At 41.4% G+C, this 19,456-nt stretch overlaps 2 protein-coding genes across 17 annotated transcripts in view; one reads left to right on the plus strand and one right to left on the minus strand.

Annotated features, from left to right (window-relative positions):
* Positions 1-19,456, minus strand: part of LOC111091657 — a 54,203-nt gene that overhangs the window by 30,971 nt on the left and 3,776 nt on the right. For 7 of the 15 annotated variants that reach the window (XR_005376413.1, XR_005376407.1, XR_005376411.1 and 4 more), the window contains 3 exons: positions 17,489-17,767; positions 16,578-16,653; positions 6,337-6,492 (listed from right to left, as the gene is read on the minus strand). The exons of 2 other annotated variants lie outside the window; for them this stretch is intronic. The gene's annotated coding sequence lies outside the window, so the exon portion shown is untranslated. The remainder of the gene's footprint in view (positions 1-6,336; positions 6,493-16,577; positions 16,654-17,488; positions 17,768-19,456) is intronic. 6 more of the 15 variants (XR_005376417.1, XR_005376414.1, XR_005376416.1 and 3 more) reach the window with 5 other exon arrangements.
* On the plus strand, positions 1,918-11,987 carry ACOD1 (aconitate decarboxylase 1). 2 transcript variants are annotated; one of them, XM_038569783.1, is made up of 5 exons: positions 1,918-2,046; positions 5,749-5,910; positions 6,647-6,736; positions 8,216-8,421; positions 9,317-11,987. In XM_038569783.1, exons 1-5 carry the CDS (start codon positions 2,035-2,037, stop codon positions 10,260-10,262), a joined length of 1,416 nt encoding a protein of 471 aa, XP_038425711.1. In that variant the 5' UTR covers positions 1,918-2,034; the 3' UTR covers positions 10,263-11,987. The 2 variants fall into 2 exon arrangements, with proteins under 2 accessions (XP_038425711.1, XP_038425712.1); XM_038569784.1 differs by lacking the exon at positions 1,918-2,046 and adding an exon at positions 5,254-5,668.

Consider the following 19,456-nt stretch of genomic DNA (forward strand, 5'->3'; position numbering starts at 1 on the left):
GAGGCAGAGACTATTAAAGGTACTGGAGATACAAAGGCAAATAATATGGAATCTACTGGCTCTGAAGGCATTTTGTATTAGGGTTCTCCAGAGAAACAAAACCAATAGAGAGAGAGTGTGTGTGTGTGTGTCTATTTGATCAGAATGAATTCAAATGAGAGAGAGAAAGATTTCAAAGAATTGGTTCATGTGATTGTGAGGGCTGGCCAGTATGAAATCTGCAGGGGAGGCTGGAAGTCTCCAAGGGAAGAGTGGACACTGGAGTCTGGAGTCTGAAGGGCAGTGTGGAAACAGAATTCCTTCCTTCTCAAGGAATCTCAGATTTTTCTCTTAAGGCCTTCTACTGGTTGGATGAGACCCATTATGGAAAATAACCTGCTTTACTCAAAGCCCACTGATTTTTTTAAAAGATTTTATTTATTTATTCATGAGAGATACACACACAGAGAGAGGCAGAGACACAGGCAGAGGCAGAAGCAGGCTCCATGCAGGGAGACTCGATATGGGGCTCGATCCAGGGACTCCAGGATCACGCCCTGGGCCGAAGGCAGGCGCTAAACCACTGAGCCACCCAGGGATCCCCAAAGCCTACTGATTTAAATGTTAATCACATCTAAAAAATACATTCAGGATGCCGGGGTGGCTCAGTCTGTTGGGTATCTGCCTTCAGCTCACGTCACGATCCTGGGGTCCTAGGATCAAGCTCCACATCCAGCTCTCTGTTCAGTGGGGAGCCTGCTTCTCCCTGCACCCATCTTCCCTACTTGGGATCTCTCTCCCTCTCAAATAAATAAATAAAGTCTTTAAAAAATAATAAAAAATACCTTCCACGCAACATCTAGACTAGTATTTTACCCAACACATGGATACCACAGCCTAGCCAAGTTGACACACACACACACACACACACACACACACACACACACACACACACACAAATTCTGGCAAAATTTGAGCCCAGAGAAACCAAATGATGGCACTTCCATTAAAGCTCATCAGACTTACTAAAGCTCATCATTCCCTTATAAACCTTTTCCATGGTGAGATAGTTGAAGTCATCATAGCCCATTTTTCATTTCATATAAAAGTGGTCTTAGGAATTGCTTAGATTTTAAATAACTTGTTTTTTTGTACCACCATGAATATAAACCAATTGTCCAAGACAGTCCAAGGGAAATAGTACTTACCCAGAGAAGAAAAGCTAGGTCCTGACTAGCCAAGCAACAGTGATTGATTATAAGCAAGGAGGCCTGGACAGGCTATGGGGCAAGGTGCCCTGAGCAATAGCAGGGAGGTGGGCAATGTATCCCAGCAGCCAGGCAGAGGACCAAGAATAGGAGAGATCTGTATATTAAAAAATGCATTGCAGGAAAAACAAAGAACAAGCTGGGGGAAAGGGTGATTAAGCCCCAATGCCCTTCTAGGTTCTTAATCTCAAGCCACCAGGAACTCAGGCTGGCACATTTGTTCTCAGACAATAGTGACCAACAGGGGTGACAGGGAAAGGGGAAATAAGGGTGCCTTAAACACTCTGCATGCTCTATTTTACTGCACCAATCCACTCTTTGGGGGGTTTTGGTTGTTTCTAATTCTTAATCATCTAAGCAAATCTGGGAATTTTTTTCACTGGATTCTTCCATACATCCATGCCAATTTGCTTACCATACGTTTTTAGAAGTGGGAATATCTGGATAAAAGAGTGCACCTTTTTCTGCTTTTGATGTATGGCATCTAAACCCAAGATACAATCATACCTCACTGCCAGGGCACTTCCCAGAGGTCTGTGAGAAATCACTTGACCATCTCTCCGTTCCTCCTTGCCTTGTTTAATTCCTCATCCCTTGCTACAACTCATTGTGAGGAAGTTGAAGTAAGCTAAGTATACATTTGTGGGAGGTGTTGAAATAGTGGAAACTTTAGCATAAAAACAAAGAGAAAGGGAATGGGCTGGAAAGGGTGAAGGGTATAAAGGGAGTTGCCCAGCAAGCAAAGTCCTCCTTCCATTCGCACCAGAGATACGCCTCCTCTTTCAACATGATGCTCAAGGTATTGTCACATCTTCTCTGGCTGATTTACATTGGTTTTCTAGCTTACTTCTCCTTTTCTCAGTGTCCTTAGCGATTTCTGCTTCTTCTTCAAAACTGGCATTTGAGCATTTCTCATAGCTTCTGGGCTATCTAATTTACCTGCATCTGGTTTTTCATTGGTGTTTTACCAGTAAGAGACATGATTCTGTTGTATAGAATTAGGAAGAAAATGAATCATTACTAGTTCGTTGAATTTTAACCTCCCAGTTTTATCTGTGCCCACTATGGCATGGCCAGATTGCCTTTCTAATGATCTGTTTACTGTCCTTAGGTCCCTGGAAAAGATAATCTTTTTGTGGCAGGGATCATAACACCTTGGTTTGGTATTCTAGAGAACTTAGCCCAGTGGCAAGAGCTCATGAAATGTTTATCAAGTGGCTGATGTTTTGCCTTAATTTATACACTGATAACAGTATTTTACTAAAAAGAGTTGTAAATGTCATGAAAAAAATCAAGAAAACAAAAAAAATATTTTAGAAATAGATGGGCTCAATCATATAAACACCTGAGCCATTGCATGTTTATGTTCTCAAGTTCCTTTCCTCAGGAGCCATTTCTTTGGGATACAGTTGCCATCCAGGACTTGTCAGGAGATCCCCCCAGGGAGCCTTACCTCCATAGGCCACTAGCACCATGGGATCATACAAATGGATACCACAATCACCTTCCAGGATCCATGTTGGTGCCCTGACAACACATGGTCCCCAGGCATACATGTGTTCCCCATAAGCCTCTTCCAGGTCAGATTGAACCCTGAAGAGATGAGCAACCAATCACTAAATGCCCTCAACCATTTAGCTGTGGGGATGGAAAGGGAGCTGTGAGGATGGAAAGGGAGCTTGAAAATAGGTCACTTTGCTTGCTTAGAACAAGGTATCCAACCTGTTCTCAAAACTCTAAGTTTTACTTGGTGGATCATGGAGCCAGTGCTTTTTCCTCCTTCTCTGCCTCTGTTCCTAAATATGTTTACCCAAATTTCTAGCAGCATGATAATCAAAGTGATTGTTATTCTCCATCCTAGTTAGAAATATCTGTGCCAGCACCTTCTCTCTGCCATCCATCTTCTCTCCTGCTCTCTTCCCTCATCTTTCTACCAAAGTGTTGGAGACCTACAACGTAGCCCATCCTTTTGAAAATGGCATGGTTTCTGTGGCTTGGTCATCTGAAGACTGGAAATAGGGGACTAGCTGGTGTCCAGGTTGAGGACTGCCAGCTGGGCCTCGGTTTCATCTCTGTACCTCTGCCCAGGAACTGATCTTAGAGCATCAGGGAACCCTAGACTCCCTAGATACTCTAATTCAAAAAAAACCCTCACCCTAAAGCTAATGTTTTAATATGATGTATATGATGCTCAGAGAGGTAAAGGAAGTTGTACAATAATGCAGTCATCAGAGTAGAAAAGGGGAACAAGCTGACATTTATTAAGTGATGCTAAGTGCTAGGCATGTAGTGAAACACAATGTAAGGGTGGGCGTTTTTAGCTATACATAAGAGCTGTTCTCTTGTGAAGACAGGTAGAAAACAAAATAATTGCCTATACATTGATGAACTTGATATTTAAAGGCATTGCAAAGCACTCTACTGCTTCTGATATGCAAATAATCCTGTAGGTTTTATTATCTGGTTCGTGGGTGGCAGCAGAATTGTCTTCTCCCCTAGGGTGACCACAGGTACTTCATATTCAGCAAGTTCACAGACAGCCCCTCATCATTGTCCAGACAGCTGTCCTTCCTTCAGTGCTTCCTTTCTTGGTAGATGGCACTGCCAAATCCCCACCCAGAACCTGGACTACAGCACCAGTCTCTTACCTGCCCTTGTCTACGCCTCTCAACACATTCTCTACACGAGGGCCAACTGAGATCTTTGCAAAACACAGTTCTGATAGATCTTTTTAAAGGCAGCACTATGGCTCCCCTTTGACATCACAGTCTTCAGCCTAGTGGAACTGCCACTCAGTCCTAGCCTGCAAATCCCTCTCACCTCCACCTGGTAGGCAGCTCTGCAGCTGGACTTTGCCTAAATCACTGCGTCTCTCACACCTCCAAGTCCCAGGCCATGCTCCCACCTCTGTCTTTAGCCTTCCTCCTTGTCCCAGGCACCTTCACCTGCTGACTCCCATAAGTCTCCACAACCAGCCTAGGTATTGATGCCTCCATATGATCACTGACAAGAACCATCAGGAAGTGGTTCTCAAGTGTAATTTTAAATTTTCTAGTGGCCATATCTTAAAAAGTAAGAAGAAGCTGATGAAATTAGTTATGATATTATATTTGAATTACCAGTATATCCCTTTTTTAAAGATGTTATTTATTTATTCATGAGAGACACACAGAGAGAGGCAGAGACATAGGCAGAGGGAGAAGCAGGCTCCACACAGGGAGCCTGATGTGGGACTCCATCCTGGGACTCCAGGATCACGCCCTGAGCCAAAGGCAGATGCTCAACCACTGAGTCATCCTGGTGTCCCGAATTACCAATATATCCTAAATACTGTCATCTTAGTGTGTAATCAATATTTTAGAATTATTAATGAGATGCTCTATGTTCTTTTTTCCTACTAAGTCTTCAAAATCCAGTGTTTATTTTACTCGTATGACACATCCTAGTTTGGACTAGCGACATTTCAAAGGCTCAATAGCCAAGGTGGAGAGTAGCTACCATGTTGGACATGATGGCACTAGAATATTTAAGAAACATCTAAAGATCTTAATGAAAACACAGAATCCTGTGCTGTGCTTCCAAAGTTTCTGGTCCATTTAGGGGATGGGAGGGTAGTCTAATTCTGGAAGTCTGGCGTAGAGACCAGAAATGTTCATTTTCAACAAGAACCCCAGGTATTTCAATGTCTGTTTTCTCTTTAGGAAATGTAGCTTAATAACTTCGTGCACCAGTTTGGAGTTAGAACCATAGGAATTTGTGTCCAAGCCCCACCATTTAAGAGTTGTGTAACATAGGGGTACCTGGGTGGCTCAGGCCGTTAAGCGGTTAAGTGTCTGCCTTTGGCTTAGGTCATTATCCCATAGTCCTGGGATGGAGCCCCACATTGGGCTCCATGCTCAGCAGGGAATCTGCTTCTCCCTCTCTCTCTCCATAACTCCCCCTGCTTGTGCTCTCTCACTCTCTGACAAATAAATAAACCTTAAAAAAAAAAAAAAGAGTTGTGTAACTTAGTGACATCAAGTCTGGATGTCCTCACCTGCAAAGGGAGATGACGCTCATAACACTCAGAAACTTGTGGCATTCGATGCATACTGTATTTATAACAGCATGGCACCTGGCACTTATCTAATAATGGTACCTCCTAGGTGGATGCATCGCCCCCAGGCACACCCACTTTATGAACAACATGTACCTCCCATCTTCTGCTAACCCTGTGCTTCCCTGCACCATTGCACACCCACTCTGTGGCCATAACCTGTATGTTGGTCTGTGTCCTCAACTTGGGACAGAAACTGGCTTGGGGCATTTCCACATCTCTTCACTTCATGCACAGCAAGGGTTCCGTACTCATCATTTCTCAGGAATTGAGCTTATGTGATCAACAGGGTTTCCCCTAATGGAGCAAAACTCTTCACATAAAGGTACCTCAAGCTCTTGTATAGTAAGGAATAAGTAAATGCAAAGTGAGTATTGCACTGTTCTAACACTGTTCCCTTTAAAGTCTGTCACAGAAAGCTTTGCCAGAGTGATTCATGGCTTGACTGTGGGGCACCTGACAGATCACGTTATTCAAAGAAGCAAGAGAATGATTCTAGATACTCTGGGTGTTGGCTTCCTGGGAACCAGTACAGAAGTATTTCACAAAGCCAGTGAATATAGTAAGGTAAGAAGCTCAGTGTCTACTTTAGAGATAAAGCCAAATGCCTGAGGTATACCCACCAATGCGCCCAGAGACATGTGTTTATGTTCTATTATTCTACTCTTTGTTTTAGAGATAGTACTTGGTGTATATAGCACTGTTGTATATGGTTTTATGCTCTATTTATCTGAGTTTTAATATTCATCCATATTCTTAATAAAGACCAATATTAAGACTGGATTTAGCACTAGTAATATCTCATCATTTATTATTATGACTTAAAGCACTTTCTACCTGAGAGCCCTAGTAGCAATAGCAACTACTCCAATAGCATCTGACATTTATTCATGCAAAGACTTTAAGAATCTCTGGAGAACAAGCTGGTTCAGCACTCTGAGCAAAATGGGTGTGTATGTGGGAGATGCAACACCCACTCTCCAAAGGATGTACCTGGTGCACACAATTAGTCCACCTTCCCTGGTGTTAACCCTCAACGAATACATAAGAATAAATTCAGACTCCATCCCCGGGCTCTTCTCTGGATCATAGTGTAAGACAGAGCAACAGCATCTCCTCTCCCTTCTGCAGAAAAAGGTGTGTATTCTTCTACAAGGAAGAGAGGAATGCAATGGTTAAGGCTGTGATCTAGCACAAAGTGTTCAAATAAGGACTACTAAAGTAATGCCTCCAAAAATGAGGAATGAGACTTGGCATGTCATGTTTCTACCCAGTATCACTGATTGATATTCTCTTGTTCCAGATCTACAATTCCAACGCGTCCAGCAGTGTTTGGGGTCAATCAGACTTAAGGCTTCCACCACCATATGCTGCTTTTATGAACGGCGTGGCTGTAAGGAGGTTTACATATCTTTTCAACTGTTAGACAATAATAATTTCAGAGCAAGGAAATATCTCAGAAATCATTCCATTTCTATATTTCATGGATGAGTCATTGCAGTTCAGAGATGAAGTGGTCTGCCCTCTCTTCTATGTAGTTATTCCCCTTTTCATGTTTTATGGTGAACTGATGCTTTTCAAACAAATTGTCAGGTACAGGAAAGAAGATGGAAGATTTAGATAAAAGCACCCTAAGGTATCTAAACTTTGAATGTACATAGCAAAAAATATAAAACCCGATATCCAGACTCATTTCCTTTTCTTGTGATCAGTACCGGTTTCTATTCAATAATTAGCTTTTCATCCAACCATTCATTCACTAGATATTGAGAAAGAAAAGAAACAATGGCCATATGGTATCTATATTTTCTGAAGCGCAAATCAGCACTTTTCATCTGACAATTTTTTGCTTTGTGTGTCAGCAGCAGTCTATATCTATACACAAGATGTAATTTAGACATGAGTGTGTTGGGATTTCTGAGATATTTTTATGGCTTGTGGGACAGTAGCTCAGAACACTGAAAGTCAAACCCAATAAGGAATCCAGGAGTAAATGTCCAGTGTCCAGACTAGCCACATCCAATAGATACAAAATTCTATTTTTAAGTGGACTTCTCATTATATAAGGGATAAGCAAATGGCTAAGATGAAGAAGAATAAGACATTATGGTAGATAATATTGATTTTTAAAATATAGCTTAATAGTTAATCTGGTTTTATGAGTTCCTGCAAGGTCCCTGTAAGTTTGATATTATTTCATAATAAAAAGGTACAAAAATATATTGCCTGATATGGAATAAATGACATTAAACTTTTAGTGCAACTTGTTTGAAGGGTGGGGGAAGGAGAGAGGAACAGGCACCTAAATTTCACAGCTTTAGTTTTAAGGAGGATGTAGCTCTTTCCAGGGGCTGTGGCAGAGAGTTCTGGCCACCTGGGTAAGATCCAAGTTCACTGGGGTTCTCTAGCTGCTCCTCAAAGTCCTGTCTGCTCTGGGCAGAGGACAGCATGTCCAGTGCCCAGCCATGTGATTAATAATTACAGCCAGTGGGGGATCCCTGGGTGGCGCAGCGGTTTGGCGCCTGCCTTTGGCCCAGGGCGCGATCCTGGAGACCCGGGATCGAATCCCACATCGGGCTCCCGGTGCATGGAGCCTGTTTCTCCCTCTGCCTGTGTCTCTGCCTCTCTCTCTCTCTCTCTCTCTCTGTGACTATCATAAATAAATAAATAAATAAATAAATAAATAAATAAATAAATAAATTAAATTAAAAAAAAAGAATTACAGCCAGTGTATAGGTTTTATTTTCAGATAATAAGATCTTAAAATCTCATATCAAAAAAGTAATTACTAAACTAAAATTTTCTTGGTCATTGCATTCAGGTAAATACTTTTTTTGGTTTTGGTTTGTTGTTTGTGTGTCTGTTTACATAGATTCACTCAATGGATTTTGATGACACATGGCATCCTGCCACCCACCCTTCTGGAGCTGTCCTTCCTGTCCTCACGGCCCTATCTGAAGCTCTCCCTTCAAGTCAAAAGTTTTCTGGCCTTGATCTGCTGCTGGCTTTCAATGTTGGGATTGAAATACAAGGCCGATTAATGCATTTCTCCAAGGAAGCCAGTGACATACCAAAGAGGTATGGAGAGAATCTGCCCCATCCAGCGGCAGACACATTCCTCCTTCCCCTGTTAGATATTATTAACTCTGTAGAGCCTTCTGACATAGCAGTTAGCTCAGTTGAAAATGTTAATATTCGTGCTGACAGCTAAGTCAATTTTCCAGTCGCATATCAAACCATATACTCATACACAAAGGTGTGACTTCAGAAGTACTAATGAAAAATCTCCTTCGGATTAAGAGAATCAAGCAACCATGACCATAAAACAAATGGCGGTCTCTCAGCCTAGGGTGATTCACATCATTTTGGTATTCATGGGTACTCTGAATATTCCTAATCCCATCTCAAGGCAGAATCTACTTTGGTATTTCCTAAGGTCCTTCAGACTGAGAACTTTCAGAAGATCTTGAACCTGACTGTTTACTCCTTGATCAAAAATGGTCACATGTTGGCTATGTCACGTAGTTCAACCCTATATTTATTTTTCCACTCCATTCAGCCTGCTAGGAGAGTATATTGGAATACTGAGTGAATTTTCACAGTTTCTACAAGGCCCTCCATTTTTAAAGCTACTCACAGGGGATTTCACCAAGCAGCAACTTTTGCCTTTCTGATAATAATTATTAAAAACTCACTGTGTCAAGCACTACTGTAAGCATGTAAATTCATGCAAAAGTCACAAAACCTTCTAAGATGCATATTATGATTATCACCATTTTATGGGAGATGAAATGGGTACAAAGAAGTTGAATGACTTTCCTAAGATCACACAGCTAGTAAGTGGCAGAGTTGAGATCTGAACCCAGGAAGCAGGCCTGTGGTATCTACACTCCCGTTTCTCTACTACAACTGCCTCCCGGTGACAGGTCTGTAACTCTCCAACTCTTTGCTTTTTTTTTTTTTTACTTTTCAGATTCCACCCCCCCTCTGTGGTAGGAACTTTGGGCAGTGCGGCTGCTGCATCCAAGTTTTTAGGGCTCAGCATGCCAGAGTGCCAAGAGGCCCTGGCTATCGCTGTTTCTCATGCCGGGGCACCCATGGCAAATGCTGCCACTCAGACCAAGCCTCTTCATATGGGAAATGCTGCCAAGCATGGGATGGAAGCTGCTTTTCTGGCGATGCTGGGTCTTCAAGGAAACAAGCAAGTCTTGGACATGCACACAGGCTTTGGGGCCTTCTATGCCAACTATTCCCCCAAAGTTCTTCCAAACCTGGAGTCCCACACTTGGCTGCTGGGCCAGCAGGATGTGGCCTTCAAGAGGTTCCCTGCACATCTGGCCACCCACTGGGTGGCAGATGCTGCTGCATCTGTCAGAAAGCACCTTGTCACAGACAGAGCCCCACTTCCCACTGACCACATTGAGAAAATTGTGCTCAGAATCCCAGATGTGCAGTATGTAAACAGACCCTTCCCAGACTCAGAGCATGAAGCTCGTCACTCCTTCCAATATGTGGCCTGTGCCACACTGCTTGATGGTCATGTCACTGTCCCATCATTCCACAAGAGCCAGATCAGCAGGCCACAGGTAAGAGAACTGCTAAGTAAGGTGAAGCTGGAGCACCCTGGGGACAACCTGCCGAGCTTCAACACACTCTACTGCGAGGTCAGTGTCACTCTCAGTGATGGTGCCACTTTCACAGAGTGCTCTGATACCTTCTACGGCCACTGGAGGAAGCCACTGAGCCAGGAGGACCTGCGGGAGAAGTTCAGAGCCAATGCCTCCAGCATGCTGTCCTGTGACAGAGTAGAAAGACTTATAGAGATTGTAGACAATCTAGAAGACCTAGGAGATTGTTCTGTGCTAACCACACTTCTGAAAGGACCCCCACCACCAGAGATGGCTTCAAAATCTATCTAGCATTTTAACAATTCCATCGTACGGTTTCTCCTGAGGTTTATCAACATCTAAGTGACTTTATATTAGGGGAGATTTTAGTGATTTACTTTATAAAGCAAGGATTTACTGTTGGTCTGCCCAGGAATAAGGGAAGCAAGGTGAAGAGGGTCCAGAAACAGAAATGGATTTTTATGGAAGGAGTCTTGTCCTTTTGCAAGACAGTTCCAATTATCTGAAGCAAAATAATAAATATGCAAGAAACCAGAGAAATTGATTTTATAAGCATTTAGAAGGCTGAAATTCAAGCTACCTGTAATTTGCTTGTAAAGTTAATCTTTACAGATTAGCCCTTTATAAATTTCATAAACCTCAAGGTGTAGGAGGAATTTGAACCTACATGTAAATTTCCTGACAGTGGAGAAGGCCTCTGGCCTGTTGTACCACCAAAAGATTTCTTAGACCATGGGTTTTTTAATAAGCCCTCTATAGGGGAGAGGGTGCTACTGGATTTAAATATAGGGAGTTAGTGGGTCCAAATCCTGCCACTGCAACTTGCCAAATGTGACTAGGCATGTTACTGGATAGCCCTCTGCCTCAGTTTCCTAGGCAAGTTACTGGATAGCCCTCTGCCTCAGTTTCCCTATTGATAAAGGAGAAATAAAAAGCAGTATAAAAAATAAAAGCAGTTTGGCTCTGGAAGCCATACTGTTAACCACTACAATATACTGCATTTTGTTACAAAAATTTCTTGGGAAAAATGATCATGAATGAAGAGTATGAGATAGAATTCAGGATGACAGAAAAAAAAAAGCATATGTAATTCAATAACTATTGATTTTGTAAAATAATAAAAATGTTTTATGGGGTTAAAAATTACAACTTTAGCAATAGATATAAGCAGGGAGTTATTATAGTAAGTGTGTTCTAAATTCCTTGTGTCATTTGAGAAAAGGGCAAAGCTATTAACTCTAGACTTTGATTTCTAAGTATGCATGTTGACATTTTCAGGGTAACTATTATAAGACAGCAGTAGAACATATCACTTCCAGGTTAATGGGAAATGAGAAATATGGAATTAGGAAAAAAATAATCCAAAGAAAAGCAAGAAAGGAGGAGAAAAAGAAATACGAAAAAAGATAGACTATACAGAAAACACAACAGGAAAAAAATCCTAATACATCTATAATTACAAAAAGAATAAATGGACTAAATACTCCAGTTAAAAAATACAAAAAGTTGATAGACAGTAGACTGTTCCCAGTTTGGATCTATTACCAATTATGCTTCTACAATCATTCACGTGCATGTCTTGGGGTGGACATCTCTTTCCATTTCCCTTAGGAAGGTCTAGGAGTTGGAATGCTAAGTCATTTAGTAAGTAATGTTTAACTTTATTAAAAAATTCTCCAAAGTAGCTTTATCACGTTACATTTCTACCAGTAATGTTTGAGGGTTCCAGTTTCTTCATATCCTTGCCAACCCATGGAATTGTCAGTCTTTTTTATTTTAGCCTGTTTAGTGAGCATGTAATGGTATCTTGTGGTTTCAGTTTGCATTTTCCAAATGACTAATTCCTGCCTACTTTTGACAGCTATTTTAATTAGGTTGTGTTCTTATCCAGTTGTAGGAATTCTTTATAGATCCTAGGTGTAAGTTCTTTATCAGATGTATGTTTTACAAATATTTTCCTTCTGTGATTTGTCTTTTCATATTTTTAGTGGTCTCTTTTTAAGAGCAAAAGTTTTAAATTTTTATCAACTCCATTTAACCATTTTTAAAAATTTTATTAAAAATATGGAAAATAAAAATAAATAATATTACTGCTCCTGCTTTTGGTGTCATTAGAAGGCTTTTTAAAAATCCAGTTAAATAAGTTATTCAAGATTCATAAAGATGCAGAGAAGTTAGAAGTAAAAAGATAAGGGAAATATGGATGGAATACTAGCAAAAGTAAGCTGGAATAGATAAATGTTAATGTTAGACAAAACAGACAAGCCAAAAGCATTACTGAAAATAAAGAAGATGACTACACAATGATAAAAAATTCAAATCAGCAGGTAATTAACTGGAGGGTATTATGCTGAGTGAAGTAAGTCAATCGGAGAAGGACAAACATTGTATGTTCTCATTCATTTGGGGAATATAAATAATAGTGAAAGGGAATATAAGGGAAGGGAGAAGAAATGTGTGGGAAATATCAGAAAGGGAGACAGAACATAAAGACTCCTAACTCTGGGAAATGAACTAGGGGTGGTGGAAGGGGAGGAGGGCGGGGGGTGGGGGTGAATTGGTGACGGGCAGTGAGGGGGGCACTTGACAGGATGAGCACTGGGTGTCATTCTGTATGTTGGTAAATTGAACACCAATAAAAAATAAGTTTATTATAAAAAAATAAAATAATAAAATAATTCTAAATAATATTGAAGTACAAGAAGAAACAAATGAATCCAATATCATACTGAGAGAATTTTAACACCTATCTCTTAGTAACTGATATTTCAAGGAAAGCAAATATAAATAAACTATATGAAGATTTAAACACAATCAACATGTTTTATCTGAAGGACATATAGAGAATTCTGTACCAAAAGAACTCACAATCTTTTAAAAATTTCACAGAACATTTACAAAAAGGACCATATACTGAGGCATAAAAAGCAAGTCTTAACTTTTCAAAGGGCTGGAAGATACAGATCATTTTCTCCAATCATAATGGAACGAAGTTTAAACCCAGTATTTAAAAAAAAGAGAGAATTAGAAAAGCTTGAAATGTTTGGAAATAAAAATTCCTTGAAGTAACTTTTGGGTCACAGAAGAAATTGTCATAAAAATTATAAAACATTTAGAACCAACCAATAACAAAAATAGCATATAGCAAAATTTGTAGGATATAGCTAAAACAGTACTTAGAAACGTGCAGAATTTTTTATGGCTGGCTCTTGGATTATGCTGATCCATAAGACATATCATGTAACTGTGACTAATTTGTCTGAACACAGTAAATAAAATAGGAAATCAAAGTAGTGGTTTCTATTGTGGCCTTCAGATAAAACTTAATTATCCTGTGTTTATATTTGGTTTCCTTGAAATATCAGGAATATTTCCTGATCTCCAAACACAGGATAATTAAGTTGGGGCAAGATCCAAGGGCTAGTAATATCTTCAGATAACCCCTGTTAAAAACAAGACAAGTCCAAAATAGAGTCCTTATGCTAAGCTCTACATCACTAAAATGAGATTTACTTACAGTTTTAGCACTCCCAGAAATGGAATCTTAAACCAGTCATTTAAGAGCTGCCGGAACAGCACTAGTTAGACAATATGCCTAATAGATCTCTGCCATCCCCTCAAGGCAAGGAACATTGAAATAATCAATCTATTTTGTTTAATGTGACTTGTTCCTATTCTCTTCTACCTATAAAAGTCATCTTATACAGCTCCTTGGAGTTCCTTTTTATCTGGCTAAGTTGGATGCTATATAATTCAGATCAATTTTTGCTCAAATAAACTTTTTTTTAATGTAATGTAATATGTTATCTATTTATTTACTTATTTGAGAGAGCAAGTGAGCACGAGCAGGACGGGCAGAGGGAGAGGGAGAATCTCAAGCAGACTCTGTGCTGAATGCAGAATCCAACACAGGGCTCAATCTCGAGACCCTGAGATCGTGACCTGAGCTGAAACCAGGAGCTGGATGCTCAACTAACTGCACCATCCAGGTGCCTTTCAAATAAGCTCTTAAAGAATTTAATACACTTCAGCTTATCCTTTTATACCCTTGATGGATGCTTCAGACAAACAGCAGAGGTTGGGGATGACAATATCTACTGAGGGGACAAACAGCACTCAAGGTTACCTTGATAGTGGCTGTTATACATACTGAGTTAACTGGAGGCAGGAGAAAATATGAGGAAATGTGGGTCTGTAAGACAGAACGCAAGAGTCCTCTTCACTAGCAGCCCTGTGCACCATCCAACCCCACCATACTACATACAGAAAAAGCAGGGGAGAGAGAGGGAGGGAAAGATTGGCTCCCCACATTCCTTTGTAAGAGGGTCAAAAGCTTGGGCATTTTTGAACCAGAGTGCTAGCAGAGAGCTTTTGATAGAATGGGAGAATTCAATCGAGTCCACTCATCTCTTGTGTCCATAAAGGTAGAGAACAAGGACAGCCTATGAGCCCCCTCACCCTGAGAAAGCCCAAGGTTGGGGCTTGGGCTGCTCTCTTCTGCTGCCTAGGCAGTGTGGCAAATACTTGCTTTTCTTCTATTCCCTTGGGGTGGCAGCAGAGGATGCTGCTCAGCTGGCCTTTTGTGTTATAGGCTCTGTGTGTAGGAAAATGAGTCTTCCACGTGGATCAGCCTGGACCAGCAGAGAGAAAACCACCTGAGACTGGGACAAAGGCTCCAGCTCAGAGAGAGGTTCATCCCAGCATGCCCTGTGTGTTTCTGCATCCTTAGCACACACTTAAGGCCTGGAGTCAAACTACCTGTCACCAGACACACCTGAGGAGCCCTGGTGCCGGCGAGTGTGTATGTTTTGGGATCCCCAGGGCCACACGCACGTTCAGGGATCACTGGAAGAACTTATGGGACTCAGCACAGAGTCATACTCATGGTCAAGGTTTATTACAGTGAAAGGATCTAGGACAGGATCAAGTAGAGGACTAGCCACTGGCAGAGTCTGGATGCTTCTGAGGTCCCCTCTCACCAGTCAGGAGACACTGAGGTGTGCCCCTCTCTCCAGGAGTAAGGAGTAAAAAATTCACTAATGTGTGTACACTGTTTCTGCCCTGGGAAGAGACTTAGCATCCAAGGTTTTTAATAGTGTCTGGTCAGGTAGGTCTCCTCTGCCCAGCAATGAACATAACCCCAAACTCAAAGAAGGAAAGCAGGTGTTGGGCACAACTGTCTGCTGAACAATTCCATCCACAAAGCCTCAGCAGAACGAACTATTTTTCTCAGCCAGGGAGTCGGTTAAGTGCCCAGCTCCCAGATGCCAGCCAAGGGTGAACCTCATGAATAGGCTGTTATAATAACAGCAGCTTGAGGCCTGCTCTATTCTCATTTCTGCACATTTCCCATCCTGAAATGCTTTCCTTTCCTATTTGTGCGGTTTTGTAGGGTATAGAAACACGACACAGAAAAACTGGACTTCACCCCCACCCCAGGAATCCTGTCTGCTCTGTAGCACTCAAGCTCTACAAGCCATGTGTTCTATGGGCAGCCCCAGAGGGCTTAAAGTTGTCACAGACCAACGGGCAGCAATGATTTTAACCCAGGCACTGAAAATAGGAATATGTGACTTTAAAGGGAATTTTTATATATTTTATAAGAATTTTACTCAGAAGCCTTTATCTACAAAAGATAATCACAGTTGGATAAGTCTCCTATGGCCTACAGTCTTAAGGCCCGTAATCACTTATGTAGAGGAACCTCTTTGGAGGAAATGGTGGGCATTCATTATCAATGAATTTATATCAAGGGCTTAATATGCTAGAGGATGTTCCTGGTGCAGTGATAAAGCAGTCAACAAAACAGACAAACACCTCTTATGGTCAGGAGCTTATAATCCAGAATGAATAGAGAGAGAAGCAAAATAAGTAAATAGGACAAGGAAAGTGCTCTGTGCCTATTCTGGGCCAGCAGCGCTTCCCTGGTTCCTCTCCTGGTGGGAATGTGAACCTTTCATAAGTGGAACTCATAGTTTCCAGTTCTTCTTGGGCTGTAACATAACCTGTGACAACAAAAGACTTGCGGCATTACAGAAATACAGCCTCCTTGTCTATTCTGGCAGGATTTCCCTGCACAGAGCAAAGCTATAGAGACCTGAAGGTAGGGGGCACAGTCACAATCAGATATGCTGCTTTTCCTTCCAGCAGAGGTATGCACCTGTACACATGCGCATGGGTTTAGTCTCTTCTCACCGATACGAAATCTACCTGCAATGTGACAGGTTTTTATCACTCGGTGAGATTGTTGGATTCTCCCTCTCTTCCCCTACCCTATATTAAAAAAAAAAAGTATAGGGATAGTTCATAGCAAGCGAAACACTCCAAAACAGATCAGTGTTCCACAGGTTACTCTGGTTCCTCCTAAACCCTGAGTGCCTGGCAGCTGACAGCTGTAGAGCACAACAAAAGAATGTATGATACACAGTAACTTCCAAAAGTGTATGGCTTTATCTGATTCATAAAGAAGAGAATACCTTCAGAGAAGTCATGATGATTAGTTTAGTCATCTTGTTCAATGTAACAGCAGACATCAACATTCAGATGTCACCATCTCACTTCTCCTTGCTTTCTGTTGTCATTACTATCAAAGACAAGTCAACCTACCCAGTTACCGCTGGTGTCCTTACAGGAGCAAATCTGGAGATTCCGCAAAGAGCCATCAGAACAGCCCAACACTGATCTGTTTGAAACAGGGCATGAGTATCATTTCTGACTTTAAAAAAATGCAAGACAGAAATGAAGGAGAGCTTGTCTAGAAACTTTGTATTTCTGAATAATTCAGTGATGGTTATTTAATCTTTGAGTCAGGATCACACTGAAAGTACCTATCAGTAAGTGATAAAGTGTGTAAAAGGAGCTAATATTTTTATTTGAACCATTTCTTCTAAATATCATAACTACAGTATCACTTTTTAAATCCATTCTAAAGCCTCCCTGCCATCTTTCCCATTCCTCCATGTGGCTCATGCAGAGCGGCCCCATCCAGGGCCACTCTGTTGGCAGCATGCTGGCAGGGCCTCCCCTCCCTGCAACCATGTGCGCAGCCAGGCTTTTGTATGGCAGTGGCCCCGTTAGCATCATCGAACCTATCGGAAGAGAAGATACTGGGCAGAAGAAAATGTTTCTTAGACAAGAGCACAATTGTGAAGGGAGTTAAAATGGTCAGCTTGCATTGGCCTCTCAAATGCTGCAGTATTTGGAACAAAAGCCTATAGACACTGTGCACAAAGAAATCTGTTCCAACAAGAAGCTTCATTTAAATATTCACTTAGTAAAAGAAATGAAGGCTGTGTGTACTAGGATCAATAGGAAATCATTAAAGCAAGGATAATTTGATCCATACAGCTGAATGATATCATACAAAAGAACGGCTATATTGAAATTTTTTTCTTACAGAGTAGGCCAGTATATTTCGAAAGAATACATTTTCCCTATGATTTAAAGCCATCTGGTCTCCTCACCTTAAAGAACCATCCCTTACCATGTCCACTCCCACCCCACCCAGTGTCAATTACCAAATATGGCAGCCCCAAAATGAAAGATCATTTGTTGAGCTACCAGAAGAGCAGTCACATTTATATTCATTTGGAGGAAGGAAAATGGGAAAGTACTGTAGAACCTCTTGGCCAGCAGTAAGCTTTTCATTCTTTTCCCCCACTCCAATTACATTATTACCCTGACACACTGTGACCTCACAAGCAGGAAGGTGTTAGCTGCCAGCACATGGGAAATGTAACTTGAAAGAGTCCTTTACAGAACTGTTGACAGGGCAGTTCTGGGCCACTCAAAACCACCTACAAAGAGAGGAAACCCAGGATTATTTGAGGCAGCTGACAAGAAGAACCTATGAACAATTAACTCTTAAGCAAAGAATTGAGGCAGGTGAGAGCAATAACACATGATTAGGATGGAAAAATAACATTTAAGTCTTCTGGGGTTGACAGTGATTTTATTAATGCATTAACTTCATTCTAAAAAGTCAGAATAGGGATCCCTGGGTGGCTCAGCGGTTTAGCGCCTGCCTTCGGCCCAGGCCGTGATCCTGGAGTCCCGGGATCGAGTCCCATATCGGGCTCCCTGCATGGAGCCTGCTTCTCTCTCTGCCTGTGTCTCTGCCTCTCTCTCTCGTGAATAAATAAATAAAATCTTTAAAAAAAAATAAAAAGTCAGAATAGCAAACTATTTGTCAAGGTTGCTCAGAGATTCTTTTGTAAAAAGTTGGTGCCGAATGCTAAAACACAAACCTAATCCTTAGGGAATTAACACGGCTTCCATGAAGCCCTTGTAGCAAGTGGATTTTACAGAGAGGATTTCTATTTAGCAAATAATAATAATAATAAACATTTTGCATCAGCATTAAAATTTTGAAGACATACAAGTGGGATACCTGGCATGATAATTTTTGCTAAATATTTCAAGTGTGGTACAAAGTAGAAATACATTTTTTTAAAGAGCATTTGAGATAACTTCATTCCTCCTGAAAACAAAATTGTTATCTTTAGGTATTAGAATAAACGATGTTTTAAAATCACTGTAATTTTTGGGATGCCTGGGTGGCTCAGCAGTTTAGCGTCTGCCTTCAGCCCAGGGTGTGATTCTGGAGTCCCGGGATCGAGTCTCACATTTTAACTGTTTAAACAAACTAGGGATGCCTGGATGGCTCAGCGGTTGAGCATCTGCCTTCAGCTCAGGTTCTGATCCCAGGTTCCGGGATCAAGTCCCGTATTGGGCTCCTTGGGGGAGCCTGCTTCTCTCTCTGCTTGTGTCTCTGCCTCTCTCTGTGTGTGTCTCTCGTGAATAAATAAATAAAATCTTTTAAAAAAATGTTTCAACAAACTAAAGCTGTTTAGTTTGAAAAAGATAAACATACAACATACAGTTCCTTTTGCGGGGATTAAGTAGAAGTAACATCTAAGACAATTATACCTGTAAATCAATCATTTACTTGTAAAGGTGGAGTCACCTATCTATAAAGTGATTCCTGCACTGAAAAGGTCCAGAAACAGGCAACCCTCCACTGTGATTTCCAGAGTCTTAAGGCCTCAAAATGTGGGCTGCATGCCACCTGTCACCTGACAGCTGAATGACAATCTGCGTTGTAACAAGATCTCCAGGTGATTCACATACCTATCAAACCTAGAGACACACTTTTGTAGAACAGTGGTTCCCAAACTGGTCTGTATATGAAATCATCTGGGAATCCTAAAAATTCCAAAATTCAGGCCATAGGGACACAGGCACTGGTGGTTTTAAAGACCACCAGGTGTTTCCAGGTGCAGCCAAGTGTGGGAACCAGTGGTCACTCCGGGCGGAGTTCTGGTTCTCAAACTTGGCTCCTCAGTGGAAGACCCTGTGGAGCATCAAAAACATTAATACCTGCTTCGGCCCCCAGAAAGTCTGATGCCACTGGTCTCAGATGTGACCCAGGCACTGAGACTTTTTTAAAGGCTTCCCAAATGACTCTCATGTGCAGCAAAGTTTGA

This window comes from Canis lupus, chromosome 22 (assembly GCF_011100685.1).
Source record: "Canis lupus familiaris isolate Mischka breed German Shepherd chromosome 22, alternate assembly UU_Cfam_GSD_1.0, whole genome shotgun sequence".
In the NCBI taxonomy this organism is placed as follows: Eukaryota; Metazoa; Chordata; class Mammalia; order Carnivora; family Canidae; genus Canis; species Canis lupus.